The 26,185-nt window shown below is 39.3% G+C and overlaps 1 protein-coding gene across 1 annotated transcript in view; it reads left to right on the top strand.

The window, feature by feature from the left end:
• The window catches only part of unc80 (unc80, NALCN channel complex subunit), a 1,843,891-nt gene that overhangs the window by 554,131 nt on the left and 1,263,575 nt on the right, over nucleotides 1-26,185 (top strand). The window contains exon 21 of the mRNA XM_090378420.1: nucleotides 17,027-17,239. Within this exon, the coding sequence (XP_090234546.1) occupies nucleotides 17,027-17,239 (213 nt within the window). The remainder of the gene's footprint in view (nucleotides 1-17,026; nucleotides 17,240-26,185) is intronic.

Raw genomic sequence — 26,185 nt, 5'->3', positions numbered from 1 at the left:
AACAATCAAATGAAAACCAAAATAACCTTACAAAAACCTTAAAATTCATAAACTGCACACTCTGATGTCACATTTTTTTTATAGTCTCAACAAGCATAAGTTCAATAGCACAGAACGTAACACTGGGATTTCCCAATAATTTTTTTTTTTGCATAACAACTAGTGAATTAACAATGAGGATTCACAAAAAAGAATGAATATGTTGAAAAATTACATCCAACATAATAGCACAAAAGCTCACTCAAAAATACCATGTTATGTAAGGTGTGCTGCAATTCTCTTCCTTGCATCATATGGCTAATAATAATAAAAATAATTATTATTATTATTAAAATGGAGGGTATAAGGGGGAAAAATATAGAAAGCTGGCATATAATTTAAGGATAACATCTGGGATTGCGATTTCCCTAGATAATCCCTGAGCACTAACTTTATATTCTTCAGTCATATACTGTTCACTTTCCTCTGGGCTGTTAATGTAATATGAGAGCAGGAGTGTCTGTTTCTATCCTAATTACTTGCCTACTTTTTGCATCCTGTTAGCGAAACTGCCATACAATTGCTTATAATCACAAGGCTCACAACTTCTACCTAGTAGCTTCTTGCAATTATTTCCACCATTAGCCATTGTCTACTCTCAACGATTAAATACTTCTGTGGTTTTTGTTTTAGTTTCATTGTTCATTCATATGATTGGAGAAGCTGCACAAATTGGAGAAGTGTGGCATTGGAGGCAAATTGCTGCTATGGATAAAGGGATGGTTGAGTGGCAGAAGACAGAGAGTGGTAATCAATGGACACTGCTCAACGTGGACTAATGTTATTAGTGGAGTTCCTCAGGGTTCAGTGTTGGGTCCATTGTTGTTTTCTGTATTTATAAATGATATTGATGATGGTGTATCAGGCTTAATGTCCAAGTTTGCAGACGATACCAAGGTTGGCAGGGTTGTTAAGGACACTACTGATACTATGCTGCTGCAACAGGATCTGGAAAGGTTGAGCAGATGGGCTGAGAGGTGGCAAATGAAGTTTAACATTGACAAAAGTAAAGTACTACATATGGGAAACAGTAACCCCAGATCAACGTATCAACTCTGTGGTACTACGCTGACAGTGGTAGAGAATGAAAAGGACCTGGGGGTAATTGTGCAGGCAGATATGAAGTTCTCTGAGCAGTGCAGACGAGCTGCAAGAGTAGCTCATGGTGTCTTGTCAATGATATACAGGAATTTTTCTAGCAGGGACAGGGATGTGATTATTCCCTTGTATAAGGCATTGGTCAGGCCACACCTTGAGTACTGTATACAGGTCTGGAGGCCTCATTTCAAGAAGGATGTAGAGCTGCTGGAACGAGTACAGAGAAGGGCAACAAGATTAGTGAATGGAACAAAGGGTTGCTCTTACGAAGAAAGGCTTAAGTTTTGCAAATTACAGAGCCTGGAGACTAGGCATCGGCGAGGTGATCTGATAGAGGTGTATAAGGCTTTGAATGGCTTGAGCATGCTCAATGCCGATGGGATTCTTCCTCTTGCTCAGAATAATCACCTGAGAGGGCATAAATTCAAATTGAGGAAGGACGGATGTCGGATAGATGTGCGGAAATTTGCCTTTAGCCAGTGAGCAGTTGGTTTGTGGAATAGACTCCCATCGCTTGTTGTTGAAGTTGATAGCCTAAACAAATTTAAGGCTCAGCTGGACAGGTATTTCGAACGAACGGAGGGGTGAAATGGGAGTAGTGGTTGTTTTTTTTTTTTTTTGGCTGATGCTGAATAAGCTTGCTTTCTTGCATCATATGCCTCTACTAATGCTAATGCTAATATTATGTATATTTTTGGGTCCTCTGTTGTGTCAACCTTAAATTACATTCCGGCTTTCTATATTTTATATAATGATATTATTTTTCTTTCCCATGGCATGTACCTTAAGTTAGAGACAAAAGGACACTATGTTGTCATCTTGTCATGCAATTCTGGTGGTTGACACTTGAAAATGATGCCAGGATTGTATGATATATGACAATATCAATTTGTATTATAATATTGGCTTATTTGCATATATATATATATATGTTTATTTTTATTTTTTTGATGTGAAAACATCCATGGCGGCAGCTACTAAATTTTTTGGACTGAAGTAAAACTGATTGGTAACAAAAATATGAGACGGAAATGATGCAAATGACATCACTTCCTAGGTGATGCTAATGACACCAACTCAGTCACTGATGTTGATTCAGTAGAGTAAATAGCAGGTGTGATCATAAAACATTACATCATTCATACTAAACATTTTGGACTGAAGTAAAACTGATTGGTAACCAAAATGTGAGACGCAAATGACATCACTTCCTAAATGGCACTAATGAACGCTAACTAAGTCACTAACTTTGATTCGATAGAGTAAGTAGTGGGCATGAGCATAAAACGTTACATCATTCATAACTTCAGTTCTAGCTTTTCGATTTTAAAAATTGAAATGGTTTTGATTTTCTTTCATTGTGTACTATCGAATTATGAAAACTGTTGAAAATACAATCTCAAGTGTATGTTTCCTAAGGATGTTTTAACATAAAATAAAATATCTTTTGTGTGTACAGGGTTCACACACTGATATTTTTAAATATATACTTCCTTCTCTTTTCTCTACATCTTTTATATACTTACTTATTATATTATTATACTATTAATGGCATTCAGTTCTTTCTGGCCATCAGTTGCCTTTGTCCATATTCAATTTCCTTTTTCCTACTCCTTCTCCTATTAATATTTACAGTGTATGTATATATATATTTATTATTATTTTTTTATGTAATGAGTAATATCGAAAGAAAGTTAAAAAATTGTAACAAACTGTAACTAATACTTATGGACCAACACACTTGCAACAGCAATGATGCATTACGACCATAATGTGTATAAAATATATTGTATGTAGCATTTAATACTGAAGACAATTCAAGAAGCCAATACCAAGATAGATTTATAGAAAATGCAAGGGATAAAGTAAGATTAGTAGGAAAAAAAAATGTATATATATACAAAAAATGGGAAAGAAGAGAATACAAATTAAAATATATACACAAAACTTATTGCTATTTACCCAAAATCTAGGTCATGTTCAGTTTCAATATGTGCTTGCATAAATACTTTATATTATCTTTTTTTTATTCTAAAATTTTTAACTACCTTTTATTGGTATCGATTCAAATTACTTAATCTCTAAATTTATTACTATTATTATTTCATATAACTTAGCAGATATTGATCATTACAGAAACAGAGAACTCCTTGTTGTTTTTTGCCTTCAGTCTGGGTGGTTGGCCCCAGACGAAGTCACCTAGATTGTGGGTAAATAGTGATAAGTTTTGTTTATATATTTTAATTTATATTCTCTTCTTTCCCTTTTTTGTATATATATACACAGTCCATTCCAGTTATTTGGGACACATTGGGACTAGTGCATTTTGGCCCGATTAAGCGGCTGCCCCAATTATCCGAAGTTTCACATAAATAGTTAAAAATACAGTGTACCCCTCCCCCCCCTTTACAATTAGGTTACATTGTACCATCAAATCACGTTACGACGAACTCACCATAGTAAAGTACCGTTCACTATACAATGTGTAGTAAGTGCCGGTCATTGTGATCACTTTTACGAATTGAATTTTAATTTTATTAAACAGTGATTCGAATTAGAGAAAATAGGAGGAATATTATCCACAGGCTATAAAAGTAAAGATATTAAGCACAAATTTACCAATTAAAAAATTATCAATTATCAATTAAAAAATTAAATGATACGTGAAAATTAATTATTTGAATACTTCCCATTTAGAATTCAATGTTGCTAACATCATCAGTTCATTCCTCTGTACAGAATTTCAAAACTGTCTGAGACCACTGTATTCATCTTTATGTAAGCAATAGCCCTTCCCTTTAGCCTCGATGATAGTTACATCTTTAATTCCCACATCAGTACACTGTGATCACTGTCACCCAGTGGTTCCTTTATCTGCAAATTCTAAATACATGAATAACCACTGCTGATAATCAGATAAAGAATATTACTCCCTCTGGTTGCCCCTCGAACATGTTGCTGTAGAAAACAATCCTCCAATAAATCCACAGTCTTGCTAGCGTACAAGTGATTAACCCACGAGTTCCAGTCAATATCTGGGAAGTTGAAATCCCCCAATATAAGACATTCTGATTAACTGGCCCACTCTATTTCTCTGTATAGTTGTTCATTGTACTCATCAGAGACATTTGTCCTATAACACACCCTACCCTCATTTTTGCTTTCCCAGTGCTTATTTCATACCAAAGTGACTCAACATTGCACCATCCACCAATTTCAACTGGATGCACTGTCTTAGATTTTATGTGTTCCTTAACTAAGAGCATAACCTGACCTCCTTCCTTCCTATCCTATCATTTCTGTGCACATTGTACTTCCCAAATTCAAATTCTGCATTCCTTATATCAGGTATAACACCACATCCAGATATCTGAACAATATCTGCCCTTTGTTGTTCATTGCAAGAGGAACCAAAAATTGCAAAGCTGTAGCAGGGTCGGAATACAGGATTGGGAAGGGGATTTATGATCCCCTTCTAATTGCTGTTTGTTCTCCATATAGAAAGTTCACCATTTTCTGCTCATTCATTATTATTATAATCAGTTTATTACCACAGGAAAGTGTGGGTCACCCCGGGAAGGCAATGTGTCAGGAGGGTGTAAAATTTACATACTGAGGTGTGAGGAACGATATGTATAACGTTGTTGTTTGGTTTTTAGGAGCATTAGCAACTAAGGCCATATTGCTCCGTAATATGCGGTGGTAATTCCCTGATCTTTCCGCATCCTCCGTATTTGGTGGTGACGGGCTCGAACCCCGGTCTAATCAAGAAGTGTGTGGTACGCACTGCTGCTCCTTCCCACCTGGCTACGGAGGCACCGTGTATAACGTAAAAGAATACGTGTACGCTCGACCTGGCATATTTACAGAATTCAACTTACAAAAGCCTGAAATAAAAAACAAGCTTGTAATAATAAACAGCACGGCAGAAGTAAAAGAAACATAAATGCAGCAAGCAAAAAAATTCCAGGTGTAGGTGATCATCACAGATTCAATAGCTGGTAACGGTTCTTAAGGATTTCCTTTCTGTAGAGCTTCTCCTCACAGAACTTATCAGGGTGGATGCCTAATTTATTGCAGATCTGAAGGCTGGAAACATGTCTGTAATGGAATCAATGTTTGTAAGCATAAGCCACAGAGGGAGGCAGGAGTCGGGGTGCTCTCCTCTTGTCTTCTTTGGGCCTGGGCCAGGGATTAATGGAGAAATATATGGAGCATCAATTCAGCCTGTGATAAGCCATGCTAGCATGAGTGCATTTCTTTCCATGATGAGAAGTCTCCAGGGTGTGGTGCCTAGATTAACTTGCAGGATAGATCTGGAGATAGTAAAAGGGTGGCCCACCACCCTGTTCATTCATCCATCTGAGCAACCGATATTCCAGACTGAGATACTTTTTTTTAGATGGGAGCCAGGAGCAGATGACCAAATTTCAGATGCATAGAGGGTTAGTGGTAATGCACCTCAGGATGTACCAACAAAGAAGCGCTGGCTGATGCACACCAACGAGCTCCTGACATACTGCCCAAAGTGCCATGTACGTCTTCTGTCTCATCCTGACAGAATGAGGTTGGAAGGTGAGGCCTCGGTCTGTATGAGATGTTACCCTTTGCATCCTTTCCCTGCTAATGAAGATTTTAACATCATTTTTAACTCTTTTTTTGGTTATCACTAGTTGAACAGATTTAGAAGCATTCAGATGCAGCCCAATTGTGGATAGATAGTTTTCGAGTTTCATTATCTGTGTAGTGGCATGTTGGTTAGTATCAAGAATCTCTGATGAGGATGATTTGGACTCATGTTGAACTTCAAATTGTTGGCATAAGAAACAAAGAATTACATTCTAGGAAAGGTTCCAAAACTGCTGTGAACAAGATAGGTGAAAGCACACTCTCCTGAGGGATGCCTCTGTGATGTCAAAAGTTACTTGGAAGTTGTTGACGGATATTGCAGTACTGAAAAACTACGTGTTAAAGGGATGTTATATTTTACCCCAGGGTCTCACATCTGGTAAGTATAGGTTTGGCAAACCCAGAGTCCTCAGCTGGACATAATCATTCTTCTCTTTCTTGCTTTCTTGGTGATTCCCTTCTACTTCTGACACACACATTCTCTCTCTCTCTCTCTCTCTCTCTCTCTCTCTCTCTCTCTCTCTCTCTCTCTCTCTCTCTCTCACAGTAACATGGGATTTTTTTTTTTTTTTTGGCTGGGGCAGCATAAGCCTCAGGCTTCCTTACAGCTTATGGCTAATCATTATCAATGTCTTGAAGAGCACTTCAAATTCATCAAATTTATTTATTATACTCCTAGCATTGGGCCATGCTTTAGCATTAGCATTAGTAGGGGCATATGAGGCAAGAAAACAAGCTTATGCAGCATCAGACAAAAAAAAAAAACTTCCACTTCACCCCTCCGTTCGTTCGAAATACAGGGTCAGCTGAGCCTTAAATTTATTTAGGCTATCAACTTCCACAACAAGGGATGGAAGTCTGTTCCACCAACCAACTACCCGCTGGCTAAAACCAAATTTCCACACATCTATCCTACATCTGCCTTTCCTTAATTTGAATTTATGCCCTCTCAGGTGATTATTCTAAACAAAAGCAGGAATCCCATCGGCATTGAGCATACTCAAACCATTCAAGGCTTTATACACCTCTATCAGATCACCTCGCTGTCTCGAGTGCCTAGTCTCCATACACTGTAATTTGCAAAACTTAAGCCTTTCTTCGTTAGAGCAAATCTTTGTTCCATTCAATAATCTTGTTGCCCTTCTCTATACTTGTTCCAGCAGCTCTACATCCTTCTTGAAATGAGGCCGCCAGATCTGTATACAGTACTCAAGGTGTGGCCTCACCATTGCCTTATACCAAGAGAATAATCACCTCCTTATCCCTGCTAGAAAAATTCCTGTATATCATTAACAAGAAACCATGAGCTAATCTTGCAGCCCATCTGCACTGCTCAGAAAACTTCATATCTGCCTGAACAATTACCCCAAGGTCCTTTTCATTCTCTACCACTGTCAGTGTAGTACCACAGAGTTGATACGTTGCTCTGGGGTTACTGTTTCCCATATGTAGTACTTTACATTTGTCAATGTTAAACTTCATTTGCCACCTCTCAGCCGGCGCCTCCGTAGCCAGGTGGGAAGGAGCAGCAGTGCGTAGCACACGCTTCTTGATTAGACCGGGGTTCGAGCCCGTCACCACCAAATACGGAAGATGCGGAGAGGTCAGGGAATGACCAACGCATATCCCGGAGCAATATGGCCTTAGTTGCTAATGCTCCTAAAAAAAACACCAAATAACAAAATAAATAACCTCTCAGCCCATCTGTTCAACCTTTCCAGATCCTGTTGCAGCATAGCGTCAGTGGTGTCCTTAACAACCCTGCCAACCTTTGTATCATTTGCAAACTTGGACATTAAACTTGATATCCCATCATCAATATCATTCATAAACACCGAAAACAACAAAGGACCCAACACTGAACCCTGAGGAACTCCACTAATAACATTAGTCCACGTTGAGCAGTGTCCATTGATTACCACTCTCTGTCTTCTGCCACTCAACCACCCCTTATCCATAGCAGCAATTTGCTTCCAGTGCCACACTGCTCCAATTTGTGCAGCAGTCTTCCATGTGCAACAGTATCAAAAGCCTTTCTAAGATCCAAATATATAATATCAAAGCTATTCCCTGCATTCAGTTCTTTTGTGACTACATCATAGTATCCAATCAAACTGGTCAGGCAAGACCTGCCCTTAACAAAACCATGCTGCGTCTGAGCTATAACTGAATTCTTGTCTAGATGATCCTGCAGTGCTTCTCTAACCAGTGCCTCCATTAATTTACCTGGAACAGAAGTTAAACTAACAGGTCTATAATTACTTGTGTCAGCCTTTGATCCTCCTTTGTGAATTGGGGTTACATTTGCACATCTCCAGTCTATGGGTACCTCCCCTGAGTCCAAAGAAGCTCTCATAATTATGGCTAGGGGTTTGCTTACTTCCTTTGCTGCCTCCTTTAATATAACTGGATAGATCCCATCCACCCCAGGTGCCTTTTTTATGTTTATCCTCAACAATCTCTCCTCCACTTTCCTCTCAGTTATTACAAAATCATCCAGCTCACTACCAATGTTTACTTTACCTACATCATTCTCCTTCCTGAATAACTCCTCATGCGTGAATGTAGATGCAAAATACTCGTTTAGATTGTTAGCCACCTGAGCAGGATCCTCAACGGTTGAACCATCTATATCCAGTGGACCAATCTGATTCATCCCTTTCCTTCTTGAGTTTAAATAGGTAAAGAACTCTTTTCTGTTTTTCTTTGCATCCTTTGCCAAGGATTTTTCGTAGTCTGCCTTTGCCTGCCTAATCTCCTTTGTGACTTGGTTACAGACCAACTTATATCTATCATAGGCTTCCATGTCACCCATTAATTTGTATGTATCCCATGCATTTTTCTTCTCTGCCACATGTCTCATTAGTTCATCTGACAACCATTTAGGCCTAAACCTTGAACAATATTTCTTAGTTGGTATGTAAAGCCTGGTAGCCTCCAAGATTAGTTCCTTGAATGCTTCCCATTTTGAGTTTGCTGTTGGTAACATCATCAGTTGGTCCCACTGTATAGAATTTAAATACTATCTCAGACCATCATAGTCGCCTTTACGAAAACAAAAACCCTTCCCTTTACCTCTGATGGTAGTTACCTCCTTGAGTAAATCCCACTTCAACACACTGTGATCACTGCCACCTAGTGGTTCATTTATCTGCAGATTCTTAATGCATGAAGAATCACTACTGATAATCAGATCAAGAACGTTGCTCCCTCTTGTTGCCTCACGAACATGCTGGTGTAGATAACAATCATCCAATAAATCCACAAAAGCCTTGCTAGTGTGCGAGTGACCAACCCACAAATTCCAGTCAATATCTGGGAAATTAAAATCCCCCATTATAAGACTCTCTGATTTATTGGCCCACTATATTTCCCTGTACAATATCTTATTATACTCATCAGAGTCATTAGGCCTATAGCACACTCCTACTCTCAATTTTGATTTCCCTATGTTTATGTCACACCAGACTGACTCGACACTGCCCTGTCCATCGATGTCGACTGGCTTCACTTCCTTGGAATTTATGTGTTTCTTAACTAATAGCATAACCCCTCCTCCCCTCCTGTCCTGTCTATCCTTTCTATACACATTGTATTCCCCAAATTCTAGTTCCGCATTCCTTATATCTGTGTGACACCACGTCTCCGATATCCCAACAATATCTGCCTTTGATGTTTTGAGCAATACCTCAAATTCATCAAATTTATTTACCAAACTCCTAGCATTGGTGTACACACAGGTATACATGCACCTGTTTCTATTCTTGGCTACCCTAACACAACCCATGTGTTTACTTGTACCGCAATGACTCCCAGCAGTCTCTGAAATATCCTGCATCTTGTTTTTCAGGCTTCTGCTCATTTCAATAGAAGCAGTGCAAGAATCACTTCCACCTCTGCCAGTGGCTACTGTTAATCTATTAGTCCTTGTATCCCCCCCAACTAGCAGTTTTCCGACCCACCTAACTCTGCCTCGACAGCATCAGCAAAAATTCTTGCACCCTTTCTATTTAAGTGTATCCCATCCCTGTAGAAGCAATCTCTCCTGTTAACAAGTACAGTCCAGGCTGAAAAAAATTCTACCCCTTGAGCCTTGCACAATCCCTCCAGGGCCGAATTGATCGACAAGGCTCTCATCATATACTCCCTCCTATCGTGTCTGGGCAGAATTGCAGACACTTTCAAATTCAACCCTAATTCACGGCTTTTTTTCAACAGTGACCTAAATAATGCCGCCTGTCTCCTACTCTTAATATCATTAGTGCCAAATATTGCACATCATTCATGACAGATATGAATAGTAGTGGTGACAGGGTGCCTCCTTGCCTCAAACCTGATGTTATTTTGAAGCTCTCTGTCAACCCCATCACTGTTCTTACTTTGCTCACTATTTTGGTGTACATATTCTCAATTCCCTCCACAAGATGTTCCTCTATCCCCAAGTTTCTCAAACCTCCCACACTTTCTCTCTCTTCATGGCATCAAACACTTTATGTCCAAAAATGTCATCCATAATTCTTTATTGTGTTCATAACAAACACTTTTCCATCATTTGCCTTATGCAGAAAATTGGATCCAGCGTTGATCTGCTAGGCCTAAAGCCATACTGTTTCTCGGCCATCCTATTTTCAATCGTTCCTCTTATCTTCCACTCTAACACTCTCTCATACAGCTTACTTACATGTCTGTGAGATGCCTCTATAATTGGAACACTTTTTCCTGTTCCCCTTCTTGAACAACAGGATGATCAAACTTTCTTTCCAGTCCTTCACCATATATCTCTCATCCCAGATCTTGAGCAACAGTCTGTATGTCCATGCTATCCCTGCCTCACCTGTAGCCTTGAGCATCTCTCTGTTTATTTCATCTATACCAGCAGACACCTGTTTTGCTTTTTTCCATGTCTGCACTACATCATTCCACATTACGTCTGTCTGGTCTCTCTCTCTCTCTCTCTGTCTCTCTCTCTGTATCTTTCCTTTCATCCCCTCTTTTATGATCAATCTGCCTTTATCTCTTTTGCTGGCTGTCCTACATGTTCAACAGATTTTCAAAATACTTCTCCCTTATTTCTCTTATCTCTTCATCCTTGGTTATTAGTTCTCATTCTCATCCATTAAGTATTTCTTCTGTTCACCATCTCTTTTCCTATTCCTCACCATACCGTACAGCGTCCTTTTATTACTGTCTATATCTTGTCTTAGAGTTTCACTCCATTCTTCCAACCACAATCTTCTCTCCTCATTAACTCTTGGCCTCTCTCTTTATGGTTTCATATCTCTTTATTCTCATAATTTCTGTTCTGGAAGTAGGTCCTGAATGCATTACAGTGGGGCCTTGGCTTACAATGACATCGACATCCGATATTCTTGGGAACCAATATACCTTCCACACAATTGTTTATTTTAAGGACCAGTAATATTTGCAGGTATTGATGGCTTTCTGATATAGCTTCTATATGATTGTTTATATTAAGGACCGATGATATTTGCAGGTACAGATGGCTTTGCGATATAGCTAGAATGATACATGGCTGAAATTTTTCAGATGCGTGCCACACGGAACGTCACTCGTGCGATTTTTCTCAACCAAATAACATCTTTTTTTATTGTTCACCAACGTTATTGTTCAAAGCATGGTGCATGGAACACCACTCATATGATGATTGTTTCAGATATATGACGATCTGAAACTTAAAGCTCCATAAACCAGTGGCAGTGCTGTGTTCTTTGAAGACTAAAGCCAGCAGAGGCTGGTTCAAGTGCTTCAAAAAAAAAGGTGAATATCAAAGTGTTGAAAGGCATGAGGAGTCATCCAGTGCTGATAAAAAAACAACTGAGACCTTTAAAATTGAATTCCAAGAGTTTGTTGTTCAGGAGGGTTATCTTCCCAGCAGGTTTATAACATTGATGAAACCGGCCTCTTCTGGAAGCAAATGCCCAGGAGAATGTAGATCACTAAGGATGAGGCTAGTTTACGTGGGCATAAGCCTATGAAAGATAGACTCACTCTCTTGTTGGGTGCCAATGTATCTTGAGATTTTAAGCTGAAGCCTTTGTTTGTATATCACTCTAACACCCCCAGAGTATTTAAGCAACAAAAGGTTGACAAAGGCATGCTGGGAGTGTTTTGGCAAATAACAAGAAGGCCTGGGGGTGCAGGATATGTCTTCAGTGAATGGGAGCTTGAAGTTTTCTGTCCTTCAGTGAAGAGAGATTTGAAAAAAAAAAAGTTTCTTGTGAACCCAGGGACTCACATCTGGTGAGTATGGGCTTGGCAAATGGAGGGTCCTGAGCTGGATATCATTATTCTTCTTTCTTGCTTTCATGGTGATTCCCTTCTACTTCTGACTCTCTCTCTCTCTCTCTCTCTCTCTCTCTCTCTCTCTCTAGATTAACAGTAGCCACTGGCAGAGGTGAAAGTGATTCTTGCACTGCTTCTATTGGAACGAGCAGAAGCCTGGAAAACAAGGTGCAGAATATTTCAGAGACTGCTGGGAGTCATTGTGGTACAAGTAAACACATAAGTTGTGTTAGGGTAGCTAAGAAAAAGAACAGGTGCATGTATACTTGTGTACCAATGCTAGGAGTTTGGTAAATAAATTTGACGAATTTGAGGTATTGCTCAAAGCATCAAAGGCGGATATTGTTGAGATATCAGAGACATGGTGTCACACAGATATAAGGAATGCAGAACTGGAATTTGGGGACAACGTCTACAGAAAGGATAGACAGGATAGGAAGGGAGGAGGGGTTATGCTATTAGTTAAGAAACACATAAAATCCAAGGAAGTGAAGCCAGTTGACATCGCTGGACAGTGCAGTGTCGAGTCAGTTTGGTGTGACATTGGGAGATCAAAATTGAGATGTGCTATAGGCCTAATGACTCTGATGAGTATAATAAGAAACTGTACAGGAAAATAGAGTGGGCCAGTAAATCAGAGTCTTATAATGGGAGATTTGATCTGGTTATCAGCAGTGATTCTTCATCTATTAAGAATCTGCAGGTAAAAAACCCCTTCCCTGGGTGGCAGTGAACACATTGTACTAATGTGGAATTTAATTAAAGATATAACTGCTGTCAAGGGTAAAGGGAAAGGCTTTTGCTTTGGTAAGGGTGACTACAGACGTCTCAGACAGTTTTTAAATTGTGTGCCATGGGACCAACTGATGTTACCAACAGCAAATTCTAAAATAGGAATTCAAATTCTAAATAGGAAGTATTCAGAGAAGTAATAAAAGCAGCTACTAGGCTTTTCTTACCAACAAAGAGATACTGTTCAAGGCTTAGACCTAAATGCAGTTGTGGGATTCAAATAATTTAACAACCGGTTCACTGCCCTAATGACCATTCTAAGTATAAAAAAACTATATACCAAAAGGTAGTTTATTATTTCATGCAGTTAATACTTAAATAAGAACAATAAAAGAGGTCCACAAAACTAGATTATGTTATAAGAAAGAGTTTTAAAATATTAATGAAAAAATATTAAATAATACCTGACAAAAAACAATAAAACTGTTATTTAAGATATTTCATATTGTTTCTTGATTGGCGTCCTTGCTTGCAATTTTCTTCGCTTTTATCCGAGCATCATCGGCTGAGTGATTTATCCTTAACCACTGTAGGAGTAGGATCCCATTCCTTTAGAAGTAGACCGATTAGACTAATAGTCATTGTGTTTGATATATTAGAAACAGTTATGCGACTTCTCTTCTCTGAACATATTATGTTCATCTTTGAAAAACCCCTTTCTGCTTCTGCTGAACTTACAGCAATTGTTCTGACAATATTTTTAGCTCTTTGAACACTTTCAGGATAATTCTGAAATTGCATAATTCTGGGAATTTTTTAAAACGTTTTCCAAGAAATCTCGATAATCATTAATATCAATTTGGTAATTAAAAATGTCATTAAATACGAGCAATTGTTCTTCAGCTGCTTTCCATGGAACTAGTACTTCTTCAATATTCCAATAATCTGGCTCCAAAAAAAATTGAGAAATTGTAATTTATTCCTGTCTTGAAATTAGCTACAACTTGCTTTTAAATGTTCACAATCCATTAGTCTTTTTTTTTTCAAATTCGTTACGATGTTTTCTAAAAGTCTTTCCCGAGGAAGCCCGAGCAAATCGATGATTTTCTACAAATTTTATATTTTTGAAGGTTTCTGAAGTAATTAATTCATCAACTTTTTTTTCATATGGACCCTTTTCCTTTCCAAGCATTTGAAATGCTTTAATAGATCTTATCACGAGTTTTTCAGCCTTTATTATGTCTATATTTCTTGCTTGCAGTGCATTTGAAAGAAGAGAAGTTTCATTTAAAATATCAATCATCAATGCCAAATCGGTTATAAAATATATATTTTAAAGACGGGCAGCCATACCTAAGTACTTTTTATTTGAATAAAAATAGTGATGTAGCGCTGGATAAGCGGGCCACACAGCTAGGGTTGACCTTAAACCACAGGCAGCCCACCTTGGTCCCAAAACTCTACCAATCTTTATAATTTCAATTCCAAGTTGTTCGGATATTTTGGAAAGTTCAATTTGTTTCTTATTGGATTGATGAAAAATAGTATATATCTTATCAATAAATATTTTAAAATGATTTACTTTCTTTGTTTCCTTTATTGAATCATCTAAAACAAGATGGAGGCGATGATTTAAACAGTGCCATATTATTATGTTTGGAAACTCTTTTGCAATCCTAGTGCTCACTTAAGATTTTCTTCCAAGCATAACGCTGGCACCATCGGAGCAAAATCCTATTAAATTTTTTTCTAGGTAGTTCTTAGTAAGCCCAACATTATTTAAACTTTCCATAACTGAAGAACGTATTTTCTCTGCATCTTGTTTTTCCAATTCAACTAGTTCAATGAAAATTGTTGGTGATGTAACTGAATCCAAGGCCAATTCTAATACAACAAATTCTGATTTTGGTTTCTTATTGAAAAAAAATCTGTCAAACTCTGTTGCCTTTTCATCCTTTTAAGGGCTACTGCAAAAAAATTTTAAAAATGTTTTATTTTAATATATTATAGAGCAGGAGCGGATATGTGCCAATATATTTGAATATTTTTACTGGTTCTGTCCACGTGTGGTCATATCATAAACTTTTATAAACAAAGCACTATGCTTATACCATTGATAAACATCAGTCAGAACATACATTTTCTTCATTTTATCGATATTAAACGAAAATTTCTTGCTGAATTAATAAATGGCATAGAATACCAGGCGCCCACCTTAGAGAGAACCCTGATCACAAGTGCCATTTTAATAACTGGTTCGCCGAACTCAACAAAAAATTAGGTATCGGTTCTGCCGAACCGGTGTGAACCGGCTGAATCCCACCACTGCCTAAATGCCTATATCAGTTGAACTATTGAGATATGTGGCAGAGAAGAAAAGTGCGTGGGATGCATATAAATTATCAGGTGATACAGAAGCCTATGGTAGATGTAAATTAGTCTGTAATCAAGTCACACAGAAGGTTAGGCAAGCTAAGGCAGATTATGAGAGGTCTCTAGTAAAGAATGCAAAGAACCCACAATAAGAAAATTATGTGTGTGTGTGTGTTTGTGTGTGTATATATATATATACAAAGGGTACTAGGAAAGTTTTGCAATACAGCTTTGTTTATTTAATTTTTTCAAAGTAATTTCCTCTACATTCAATACACCTCTCCATCCTCCGAAACCAATCTTTAAACCAGTTCTGCCAAGTTTCACTAGGGAGTAAAGCACACTCGTTGTCCCAAGCCCGTAGAAGGTCCTCATCACTGGAAAACCGCCTCCCTTTTAGCTTCATTTTCACATGCGGGAACAGTGCAAAGTCGCAGGGAGCAAGGTCTGGGCTGTAGGGAGGGTGCTCGAGAAGTTTCAGTCCTGTTGTGGTCAAATATTCGGTGCAGGCTTTGACGCGGTGAGCTCTAGCATTATCGTGATGGAGGTACCAGGTGTCCATTCTTGACTTTGGTCGCAGGTTCTTCATAGATCCAATGACTTTAGGCAGGCATTGTTCAGTATTCCACTTAGCTGTGACTGTCTTCTGCGTGTCCAAAACGACACGTTCCACAATTCCACTCGATTTGAAAAATACAGCTATCATTTTCTTCTTTACAGATCGGGATTTTCTGACAATTACGGGTGTGTCGTCATCATCAAAGACCCAAACTTTGTTTTGAGCCTTGGTCGGCAGATCGTAATAGTACAGCCAAGTCTCGTCACCTGTCACGATGTTGTTCACATACCGAGATTGTCCCTTATCAAACTTTTTTAACGTCTCCCGGCACCAAGTCACACGTCGTGTCATCTGCTCTTCAGTCAGTTGATGCGGCACCCAGAGAGAACAAAGTTTCTTCACGTGCAAATGATCTTGCAGAATCGAACGCATTGCTGGTGCATTTAGGCCCAAAGTATCCTCTATCTGTTGGTAGGTCACTCGCCTGTTTTCGTCAAGCATTTTCCTCACAGCAGTAACGTTTTCCTCCGTAACTGACGTTCGTGGCCTTCCCGGCCTCTCAGAATCCTCCAGAGTGAAATTTCCCCTTTGGAATTCTCTATACCACCTGAATATCGTTGTACGATGTGGACAATCATCATCTAGTGCAAGAGTCATTTCTTCTAAGCACTGGTCTATGGTTAAACCACGCACGAAATTATACCGCAAAACTGTCCTTATCTCATTTCGTGACCACGATGCCATCGCAAGCACTTTACACTCTCACTACTAATGAATAACTGAGCCCATCGACTTGGCGCGGCTGCTACTATGCACGTATGAACATGTCTCAACATGCAGCAACAAGCAGCTTCCTGTGATTCATTGTTGCGTCATATTGCAAAACTTTCCTAGTACCCTTTGTATATATATATATATATATATATATATTTTTTATATATATATATATATATATATATATATGTATTTTTTTTATATATATATATATATGTATTTTTTTTATATATATATATATATGTATTATATATTAGTAGTTTTAAGTAAAATAATATTTTACTTAAAAATCTATAATCAAATTTCCAATTTAACTAAATAAATTATTTTACTTTTTCTGATATTGAATTAAAATAATTGATATTGACTTACTGAATTAAAAGTTGTTATAGAGTTTGAAAATTTCCTTACTTTTAAATATTTAATTTATTCATTATGTTATAATGAATATTTTATTACTAATTTTCTGTTAAAGGAGTTTTCAGCATATAATTGCGTGTATTATTTATTTTTCTGTAGAAGGCACCAGTAGTTTCTCGAGCTGCTCTGTACCTCGAGTGTGCATACTTTGTTCATCGGTGTAACAAAGGACATTGGCCAACTTGGATGAAGCTTAATCTTCCAGTATTTCGTCCATCTGGACCTTTAGCAAATAGAGGTACACCATCAGGACTGCGCCGCACTCATATTCTGCAGAAAGCTGCAGGAAGAATGTTTTATCACTGGGCAGAGGTAGATATGTATCTGATTATTCCCTTACTTCCCACCAGTTCTTCATGTTGTTAAAAGATTAAAATAGAAATAATTAAATTGGTATGTGTGTTTTTAGGTTTTGTGAAAGATGAAAATTCAATACTTTGAAATTGGTTGAAATTCAAACTGAATTATTGTTGAAAGTAGACTGTTGTTTATTTGGCAAATAACTAACTAAATTTGGTTGGTAAATTAGCATTAGCATTAGCATTAGTAGAGGCATTTGATGCAAGAAAGCAAGCTTATGCAGTATCAGCCAAAAAAAAAAAAAAAACCACTTCCACTTCACCCCTCTGTTCGTTCAAAATACCTGTCCAGCTGAGCCTTAAACTTATTTAGGCTATCAACCTCCACCACAAGGGATGGAAGTCTGTTCCACCAACCAACCACCCGCTGGCTAAAGGCAAATTTCCTCACGTCTATCCTACATCTGTCTTTCCTCAATTTGAATTTATGCCCTCTCAGGTGATTTTTCTGAGCTAGAGGAAGAATCCCATCAGCATTGAACATGCTTAAACCATTCAAGGCTTTATACACCTCTATCAGATCACCTCACTGGTGCCTAGTCTCCAGACACTGTAATTTGCAAAACTTAAGCCTTTCTTCGAAAGAGCACCCCTTTGTTCCATTCACTAATCTTGTTGCCCTTCTCTGTACTCGTTCCAGCAGCTTTACATCCTTCTTGAAATGAGGCCTCCAGACCTGTATACAGTACTCTAGATGTGGCCTGACCATTGCCTTATACAATGGAATAATCACCTCCTTATCCCTGCTGGAAAAATTCCTGTATATCATTGACAATACTCCATGAGCTACTCTTGCAGCCCGTCTGCACTGCTCAGAGAACTTCATATCTGCCTGCACAACCACCCCCAAGTCCCTTTCATTCTCTACCACTGTCAGTGTAGTACCACAGAGTTGATACGTTGCTCTGGGGTTGCTGTTTCCCATGTGTAGTACTTTACATTTGTCAATGTTAAACTTCATTTGCCACCTCTCAGCCCATCTGCTCAACCTTTCCAGATCCTGTTGCAGCAGCATAGTGTCAGTAGTGTCCTTGACAACCCTGCCAACCTTTGTATCATCTGCAAACTTGGACATTAAACTTGATATACCATCATCAATATCATTTATAAATACAGAAAACAATAATGGACCCAACACTGAGCCCTGAGGGACTCCACTAATAACATTAGTCCACGATGAGCAGTGTCCATTGATTACCACTCTCTGTCTTCTCCCCCTCAACCACCCCTTTATCCATAGCAGCAATTTGCCTCCAATGTCACACTGCTCCAATTTGTGTAGCAGTCTTCCATGTGCAACAGTATCAAAAGTCTTTCTAAGATCCAAGTATATAATATCAAAGTTATTCCCTGCATCCAGTTCTTTTGTGACTGCATCATAGTATCCAATCAAGTTGGTCAGGCAAGACTTCCCCTTAACAAAACCATGCTGTGTCTGAGCTATAACTGAAGTCTTGTCTAAATGATCCTGCAGTGCTTCTTTAACCAGTGCCTCCATTAATTTACCTGGAACAGAAGTTAAGCTCACAGGTCTATAATTACTTGTGTCAGCCTTTGATCCTCCTTTGTGAATTGGGGTCACATTTGCACATTTCCAGTCTATGGGTACCTTCCCTGAGTCCAAGGAAGCTCTCATAATTATGGCTAAGGGTTTGCTTACTTCCTTTGCTGCCCCCTTTAATATAACTGGATAGATCCCATCCACCCCGGGTGCCTTTCTTGTGTTTATCTTCAACAGTTTCTCCTCCACTTTACTCCCAGTTATTTCAAGATTCTGTAGCTTACTGCTAGAGTTGAATACACCTCTGGCATTCCCCTTGCTGAATAACTCCTCATGTGTGAATGTCGATGCAAAATATTCATTTAGTTTGTTAGCTACCTGAGCAGGATCATCAACAGTTGACCCATCAATGTCAAGTGGACCAATCTGATTCATCCCCTTCCTTCTAGAGTTTACATAAGTAAAGAACTCTTTGCTGTTTTTCTTTGCATCCCTTGCCAAGGATTTCTCGTAATCTGCCTTCGCCTGCCTAACCTCCTTTGTAACTTGGTTGCATATCAACTTGTATCTATCATAGGCTTCTGTGTCATGTGTTAATTTGTAAGTATCCCATGCATTTTTCTTCTCTGCCATATGCCTCATTAGTTTATCTGACATCCATTTAGGCCTAAACCTTGAACAATATTTCTTAGTTGGTGTGTAAAGCCTAGTAGCTTCCAAGATAAGTTCTTTGAATGCTTCCCATTTTGAATTTGCTGTTGGTAACATCATCAGTTGGTCCCACTGTATAGAATTTAAATACTGTCTCAGTCCATCGTAGTCGCCTTTACGGAAGCAATAACCCTTCCCTTTACCCCTAATGGCAGTTACCTCTTTGAGTAAATCCCACTTCAGCACACTGTGATCACTGCCACCTAGTGGTTCATTTATCTGCAGATTCTTAATGCATGAAGAATCACTGCTGATAATCAAATCAAGAGTATTACTCCCTCTGGTTGCCTCCCGAACATGCTGATGTAGAAAACAATCATCCAATAAATCCACAAAAGCCCTGCTAGTGTGTGAGTAACCAGCCCCCAAATTCCAGTCAGTATCTGGGAAATTAAAATCTCCCCTTATAAGACTTTCTGATTTACTGGCCCACTCTATTTCCCTGAACAGTTCCTTATTATACTCATCAGAGTCATTAGGCCTATAGCACACTCCTACTCTCAATTTTGATCTCCCAATGCTTATGTCACACCAAACTGACTCAACACTGCACTGTCCGGCGATGTCGACTGGCTTCACTTCCTTGGTTTTTATGTGTTTCTTAACTAATAGCATAACCCCTCCCCCCCTTCCTACCCTGTCTATCCTTTCTGTAGACGTTGTACTCCCCAAATTGCAGTTCTGCATCCCTTATATCTGTGTGACACCACGTCTCTGATATCCCAACAATATCTGCCTTTGATGTTTTGAGCAATACCTCAAATTCATCAAATTTATTTACTAAACTCCTAGCATTGGTGTACACGCAAGTATACCTGCACCTGTTTCTATTCTTAGCTACCCTAACACAACCCATGTGTTTACTTGTACCGCAATGGCTCGCAACAGGCTCTGAAATACCATGCATCTTGTTTTTCAGGCTTCTGCTCATTCTAATAGAAGCAGTGCAAGAATCTCTTTCACCTCTCCAGTGGCTACTGTCAATCTATTGGTCTTTGTCTTCCCCCAAATTTGGATATATCATAATAATTTTTATTATATTTAATCTATCACTAGGTGTGGTGAGATAATATCTCTTCTGTTTGTTGTTGTTATTTGGTTTTTAGGAGCATTAGCAACTAAGGCCATATTGCTCCAGGGATATGCAGTGGTCATTTCCTGACCTTTCCGCATCCTCCATATTTGGTGGGCATGGGCTCGAACCCCGGTCTAATCACGAAGCGTGTGCTACGCACTGCTACTCCTGCCCACCTGGCTACGGAGGCACAAATATCTCTTCTCATTTTTCAACTTCGCTTCACAACACGATAGTCAATGACTTCACATTACAGTATGTGATGCTTCTGCTACTCTGTGTTTGTGCTCTATAATGTCAAAAATTTTATGAAAGTAAATGTGACAAATACTTTCATATTATTTAGCAATGATATGAAATTGTATTTTCTATAATTTTCAAACTTATGGTTCCCATCAGTGCAATATAATATTAATGTACGTGGTGTCTGAAAAGCCTGGAACCAATGGGATTTACACTACATATGCTTACTCTCATTTACAATGTGTTCAACGTGATTTTCTCAGCTGGTATACCGTTTTTGTTTGGATTCTTTTCAGCATATTGGGATCAAAAATAGCACAAGCTTTGGTAATTCTCTCCCTTAGGTGACAAAAATCTCAGATTTTTACAGCATACAACTGTTCTTCATGTTCTTCAGCAATTCATGGGTTTATCCAATTCTCTGCAGGATACTCTCATTGGTCACTCTTGCTGTCCATGGTATCTTTAACATTCTTCTGTATGTCCACATTTTAAATGCTTCCAGTTTTTTTGAGTTAGTTTTTAGTGTTCGTGTCTTGGCACCATACAACAAAACTGACCAAACGTAACATCTCATCATCCAGATTCTAAGGTGGAGATTCAGGTTTCCATTGCATAATGCAGTTATCTGATTCGTTTTTGTCATTGATCCAACAGCCTAGATATTTGATTTTGTCAAAATATCTCTATCAGCCTTCCGTTTAACATGAGGGGAGGTGTTGACATTGCCCCATTAAGGACCATGAACTTAGTTTTGTTGATATTAATCCCAAGACCCATTCTTTCACTTTCTTTATTCACATGGTTGATTAGTATCTGTAAGTCCTGAATATTAGTTGTACAAAGTACAGGGTCATCTGCATAGTGAAGGTTATTAATCACTCTACCGTTGACAGATATTCCTTCATTTCTTCCATCTAATGCTCTCTTGAAGATGACATCCGAGTAAATGTTAAACAGTAGGGGAAGATTACACATCCTTCTCTCTAACTCTATGTTCGATGTTGATGTTTTCTGTTTTTCTGCCATCAACTACAACAGATGCTTTTCGGTTCCTATAGAGGTATTTGATATTCGGATGGCCTTTTCATCAAGTCCGGACTCAAGGATCATGATGAGCTTGGTGTGTTGGACTCGATCAAAGGCCTTCTCAACATCAGTAAAACAGAGATGAGCATCAATCTGTTGTTTTCTGCACCTTTCCTTCATAACCTGGGCACAAAATGGTGCTTCTCTTCTCCCTCCCTAAATTTATGAATTTATGCCCCCTCATGTGTGTGTTAGTCTGAGTAAGCAAAGAATCCCATCAGCATTGAGCTTGCTCAATCCATTCAAAGCCTTAAACACCTCAGTCAAATCACCTCAAAGGTGCCTAGTCTCCACACACTGCAATTTGCAGACCTGAAGCCTTTCCTAATAAGAGTACTCTTTTGTTCCCCTCACCAGTCTCGCTGCCTTCTCCATACTTGCTCCAGCAGCTCTACATTGTTCCTGAAATGAGGCTTCCAGACCTGTATGCAGTCCTCAAGATGTTGCTTGACCATTCCTTTATACAGTGGGATAGTCAACTCCATATTCCTGTTAGCAAAATTCCTGTTTATCATTGGCAAAACCTCATAAGCTGTCCTGGCAGTCAATCTGCACTGCCAGGAAGAGAAATTCATATCAGACTGCATGATTACCCCCCCCCCCAGGTGCTATTAATTTTCTACTACCACACTGTTGGTACATTACTCTGGGATTACTGCTATCCATATGCAATATTTTGTGTTTGTTAATGTTAGTCAATTGCCATTTCTCAGCCCATCTGCCTAATTTTTCTAGAACTTGTTGAAGTAGCACCGTCATTATTGTCATTAACCACCTTGCCAACCTTCATATTATCTGCAAACATAGACACTAAACCTGATATACCTTCATCAATATCATTAATAAATGCAGGAAACAACAATGACCCCAGCACCAAACATTAGTGTACTCCACTGATAACATTAATCCATGATGATCAGTGTCCATTAATAACAACTCTCTGTCTTCTGCTACTCAACCATCACTTTATCCTTAGCAGCAACTTGCCTTTAATGCAATACTGCTCCAATTTGTACAGCAGTTGTTTATGTGCAACAGTATCAGAAGCTTTCCTGAAATCCAAGTATATGATGTAAAAATTAGTTTTTGCATCTAGTTCCTTTGTGACCACATCATAGTATCCAATCAAATTGTTCGCACAATATTTCCCCCTTAACAAACTTGTGCTGTGTCTGAACTATAACTGCAGTGCTTCATTAATACAAGGATGGCCTCATAATTATAGCTAAGGGTTTGCTTATTTCCTTTGATGCCTCTTTTAATATAACTGGATATGTAGCTTCCATCCCAGGTACCTTTCTTATGTTTAACTTCAACAATTTCTTTTCCACTTTGCTCTCAGTTATTACAGAATCGTACACCAACGAGCCAAAACATTATGACCACTTACCTAATATGATGTTGGTCCTCCACGTGCAGCCAAAACAATGAAGATACCACAAAACACATTTCTAAATGTGTTTTGTGGTATCTGGTACTAACACATAACCAGCTGATCCTTTAACCCCTGTGGTTGAGACACCACAGATCGGAGCTGCTGTTTCAACACAAACCACGGATGATCGATGGGAAGGATGTCTGGGGAATTTGGAGGCCAAGGCAACACCTGGAAGTCTTTCTCATGTTTCACGAACCAGTCTCAAACAAATCAGATGGTGTGGCATGTTGCATTATCTTGCTGAAATACGGCACCACCAGAAGGGAAGACCGTTGCCATAAAAGGGTGTGTACCTGGTCAGTAATGATGTTTAGGTAGGTGGCATCAGAGTGCCCGGCACATGGATGACTGGACCCAGGGTATCCCAGAAGAACATCTCCCAAAGCACGACACTGCTGCCACCGGCTTTGGTTTCATCTCATGGTGCATCCAGGTGCCATCACTTGTCCAGGTAAATGATGCACACGTACCTGGCCATCCACATGGTGCAACAAGAAACATGATTCATCAGACCAGATGATCTTCTTCCAATCACTCAAGGTCCAGTTTCGATGCTTGTGTGCCCATTGTAGGCACTGTTGCCATTCAGCCCTGGTTAGCATGGGACTCAGAGTGGCCTGTGGCTACACAACTCCATTTTTAGCAGGGTTCGATGTACTGTGTGTTGTGACATATTACTCCTGTCACCAGCATTCCAATTACCGGTGAGTTGCACCACAGTCACTCTTCTGTTGCCACGTACCATCCGGGAGAGGGAGAGCCTTCGTTCACCTTGAGCGGCAATGAGCTGTTGTTGTCCAACACCACATTGGTGATTCGTGGGTTTCCCCTCCTTGGACAATTTTCGGTAGGTACTAACCATGGCTGACCATGAGCACCCCACCAGCTGTGCCATTTCAGATATGCTCTGACCCAGTTGTTCGGCCATTACAATTTGGCCTTTATCAAACTTGCTTAAGTCCGGTGAATTTCCCTTCTGAAGAACAAGAGTAACACTGATTAACGGAGGTCAGTATCAGGTGTTTTTTCTACCATGTGTTCCAACCCGTGCACATGCTGTAGTTCACTTGCAGTTGCTTCGATTTGTATAACGACTCGCTGGTCATAATGTCTTGGTTCATCGATTCATCGGTGAATTTCCCTTCTGAAGAACAAGAGTAACACTGATTAACGGAGGTCAGTATCAGGTGTTTTTTCTACCATGTGTTCCAACCCGTGCACATGCTGTAGTTCACTTGCAGTTGCTTCGATTTGTATAACGACTCGCTGGTCATAATGTCTTGGTTCATCGGTTTATAGCTCCTTGTTAAAGTTTAATAAACTTCTGGCCTCCACATTCCTACTGAATTCCTCACGTGTGAATGTAGATGCAAAATACTCATTCTGCCTCTACATTTTAAGATCATCAACAGTAGAACCATCAATATCAAGTGGACCAACCTGGTTCATCCTCTTCTAGAGTTTTTCTTTGCATTCTTTTGCAAAAATTTATCGTAATCTGCCTGAACTTGACTAACCTCCTTTGTGATTTGATTACAGACACGCTTATATCTACCATAGCCTTCTGTGTCAGCTGATAATTTATTATTATTATCATTAGCCATATGGTGCAAGGAAGTCTGAGGTTTATGTTGCACCATCCAAAAAAATTCTCAAGTTACCCTGAGAGACAGACAGAGAGAGAGAGAGAGAGAGAGAGAGAGAGAGAGAGAGAGAGAGAGAGAGAGTACTCAGGACCCTGAGTGTGCCAAGCCATATTCACTGGATGTGAGCTCCTAGACGCATCTCGTGTATTTTTCATCTCTGCCATGAGTCACATTAGTTTGTCTGACATCAATTTAGGTTTTTTTTTTTTTTATTTATTTATTTTTATTTTTTAGGAGCATTAGCAACTAAGGCCATATTGCTCTGGGATATGCCGTGGTCATTTCCCTGACCTTTCCGCATAATCCGTATTTGGTGGTGATGGGCTCGAACTGCGGTCTAATCAAGAAGCATGTGCTATACACTGCTGTTCCTTCCCACCTGGCTACGGAGGTGCCATCGATTTAGGACTAAACTTTGAACAGTATTTCTTAGTTGGTATGATAGGCCTAGTAGCTTCCAAGATTAATTCCTTGAATGCTTCTAATTTAGAATTTGCTGTTGGTAACATCATGCTGTTGGTAAGCAAAAACTCTTCCTTTTACCTCTGATGGTAGTTACATCTTTAAGTGAATACTACATCAGTACCATGGCTGATGTAGATGTAGCAGTGATCACATCTACCACTATGTAGCCATCAGTACCATGGCTATGTAGCAGTGATCACATCTACCACTATGTAGATGTGATCACTGCTACATAGTGGTTCCTTTATCTGTAGATTCTTAATGGATGAAATATCACTACTGATAATCAGATCAAGAGTATTAATTACTCCCTCTGGTTGGCTCTCAAACATGCTCATATAGAAAACAATCTTCTTCTTCTTCTTCTTCTTCTTCTTCTTCAAGAGGAGTGTTTCTGTTTCCTCAGGTCTCCTCAGCCTACAAGTTATTTTTTCCCACTATACAGTGCGGTTCAAGGTGTATTGGTAAGTTAAGCCTCGGGCTGCCACGAACTCCCGTACTCCATCCATCCATGGCCTCCTAGGTCTTCCTCTTCTCCTTCTTCCAGGAGGTATCCATTTCAGGATAGCCTTTGGACATCTGGTTTCTTGCATCCATTTTACATGTCCATAGGTGCCTCCATAGCCAGGTGGGCAGGAGAAGCAGTGTGTAGCACACGCTTCTTGATTAGATTGGGGTTCGAGCCCGTGACCACCAAATACAGAGGATGCAGAAAGGTCAGGGAATGACCA

The sequence above is a fragment of the Mastigoproctus giganteus genome, chromosome 7 (genome assembly GCF_048544385.1).
Source record: "Mastigoproctus giganteus isolate SK-2022 chromosome 7, ASM4854438v1, whole genome shotgun sequence".
NCBI lineage: Eukaryota > Metazoa > Arthropoda > Arachnida > Uropygi > Thelyphonidae > Mastigoproctus > Mastigoproctus giganteus.
This window is presented reverse-complemented; position numbering and strand designations above follow the sequence as displayed.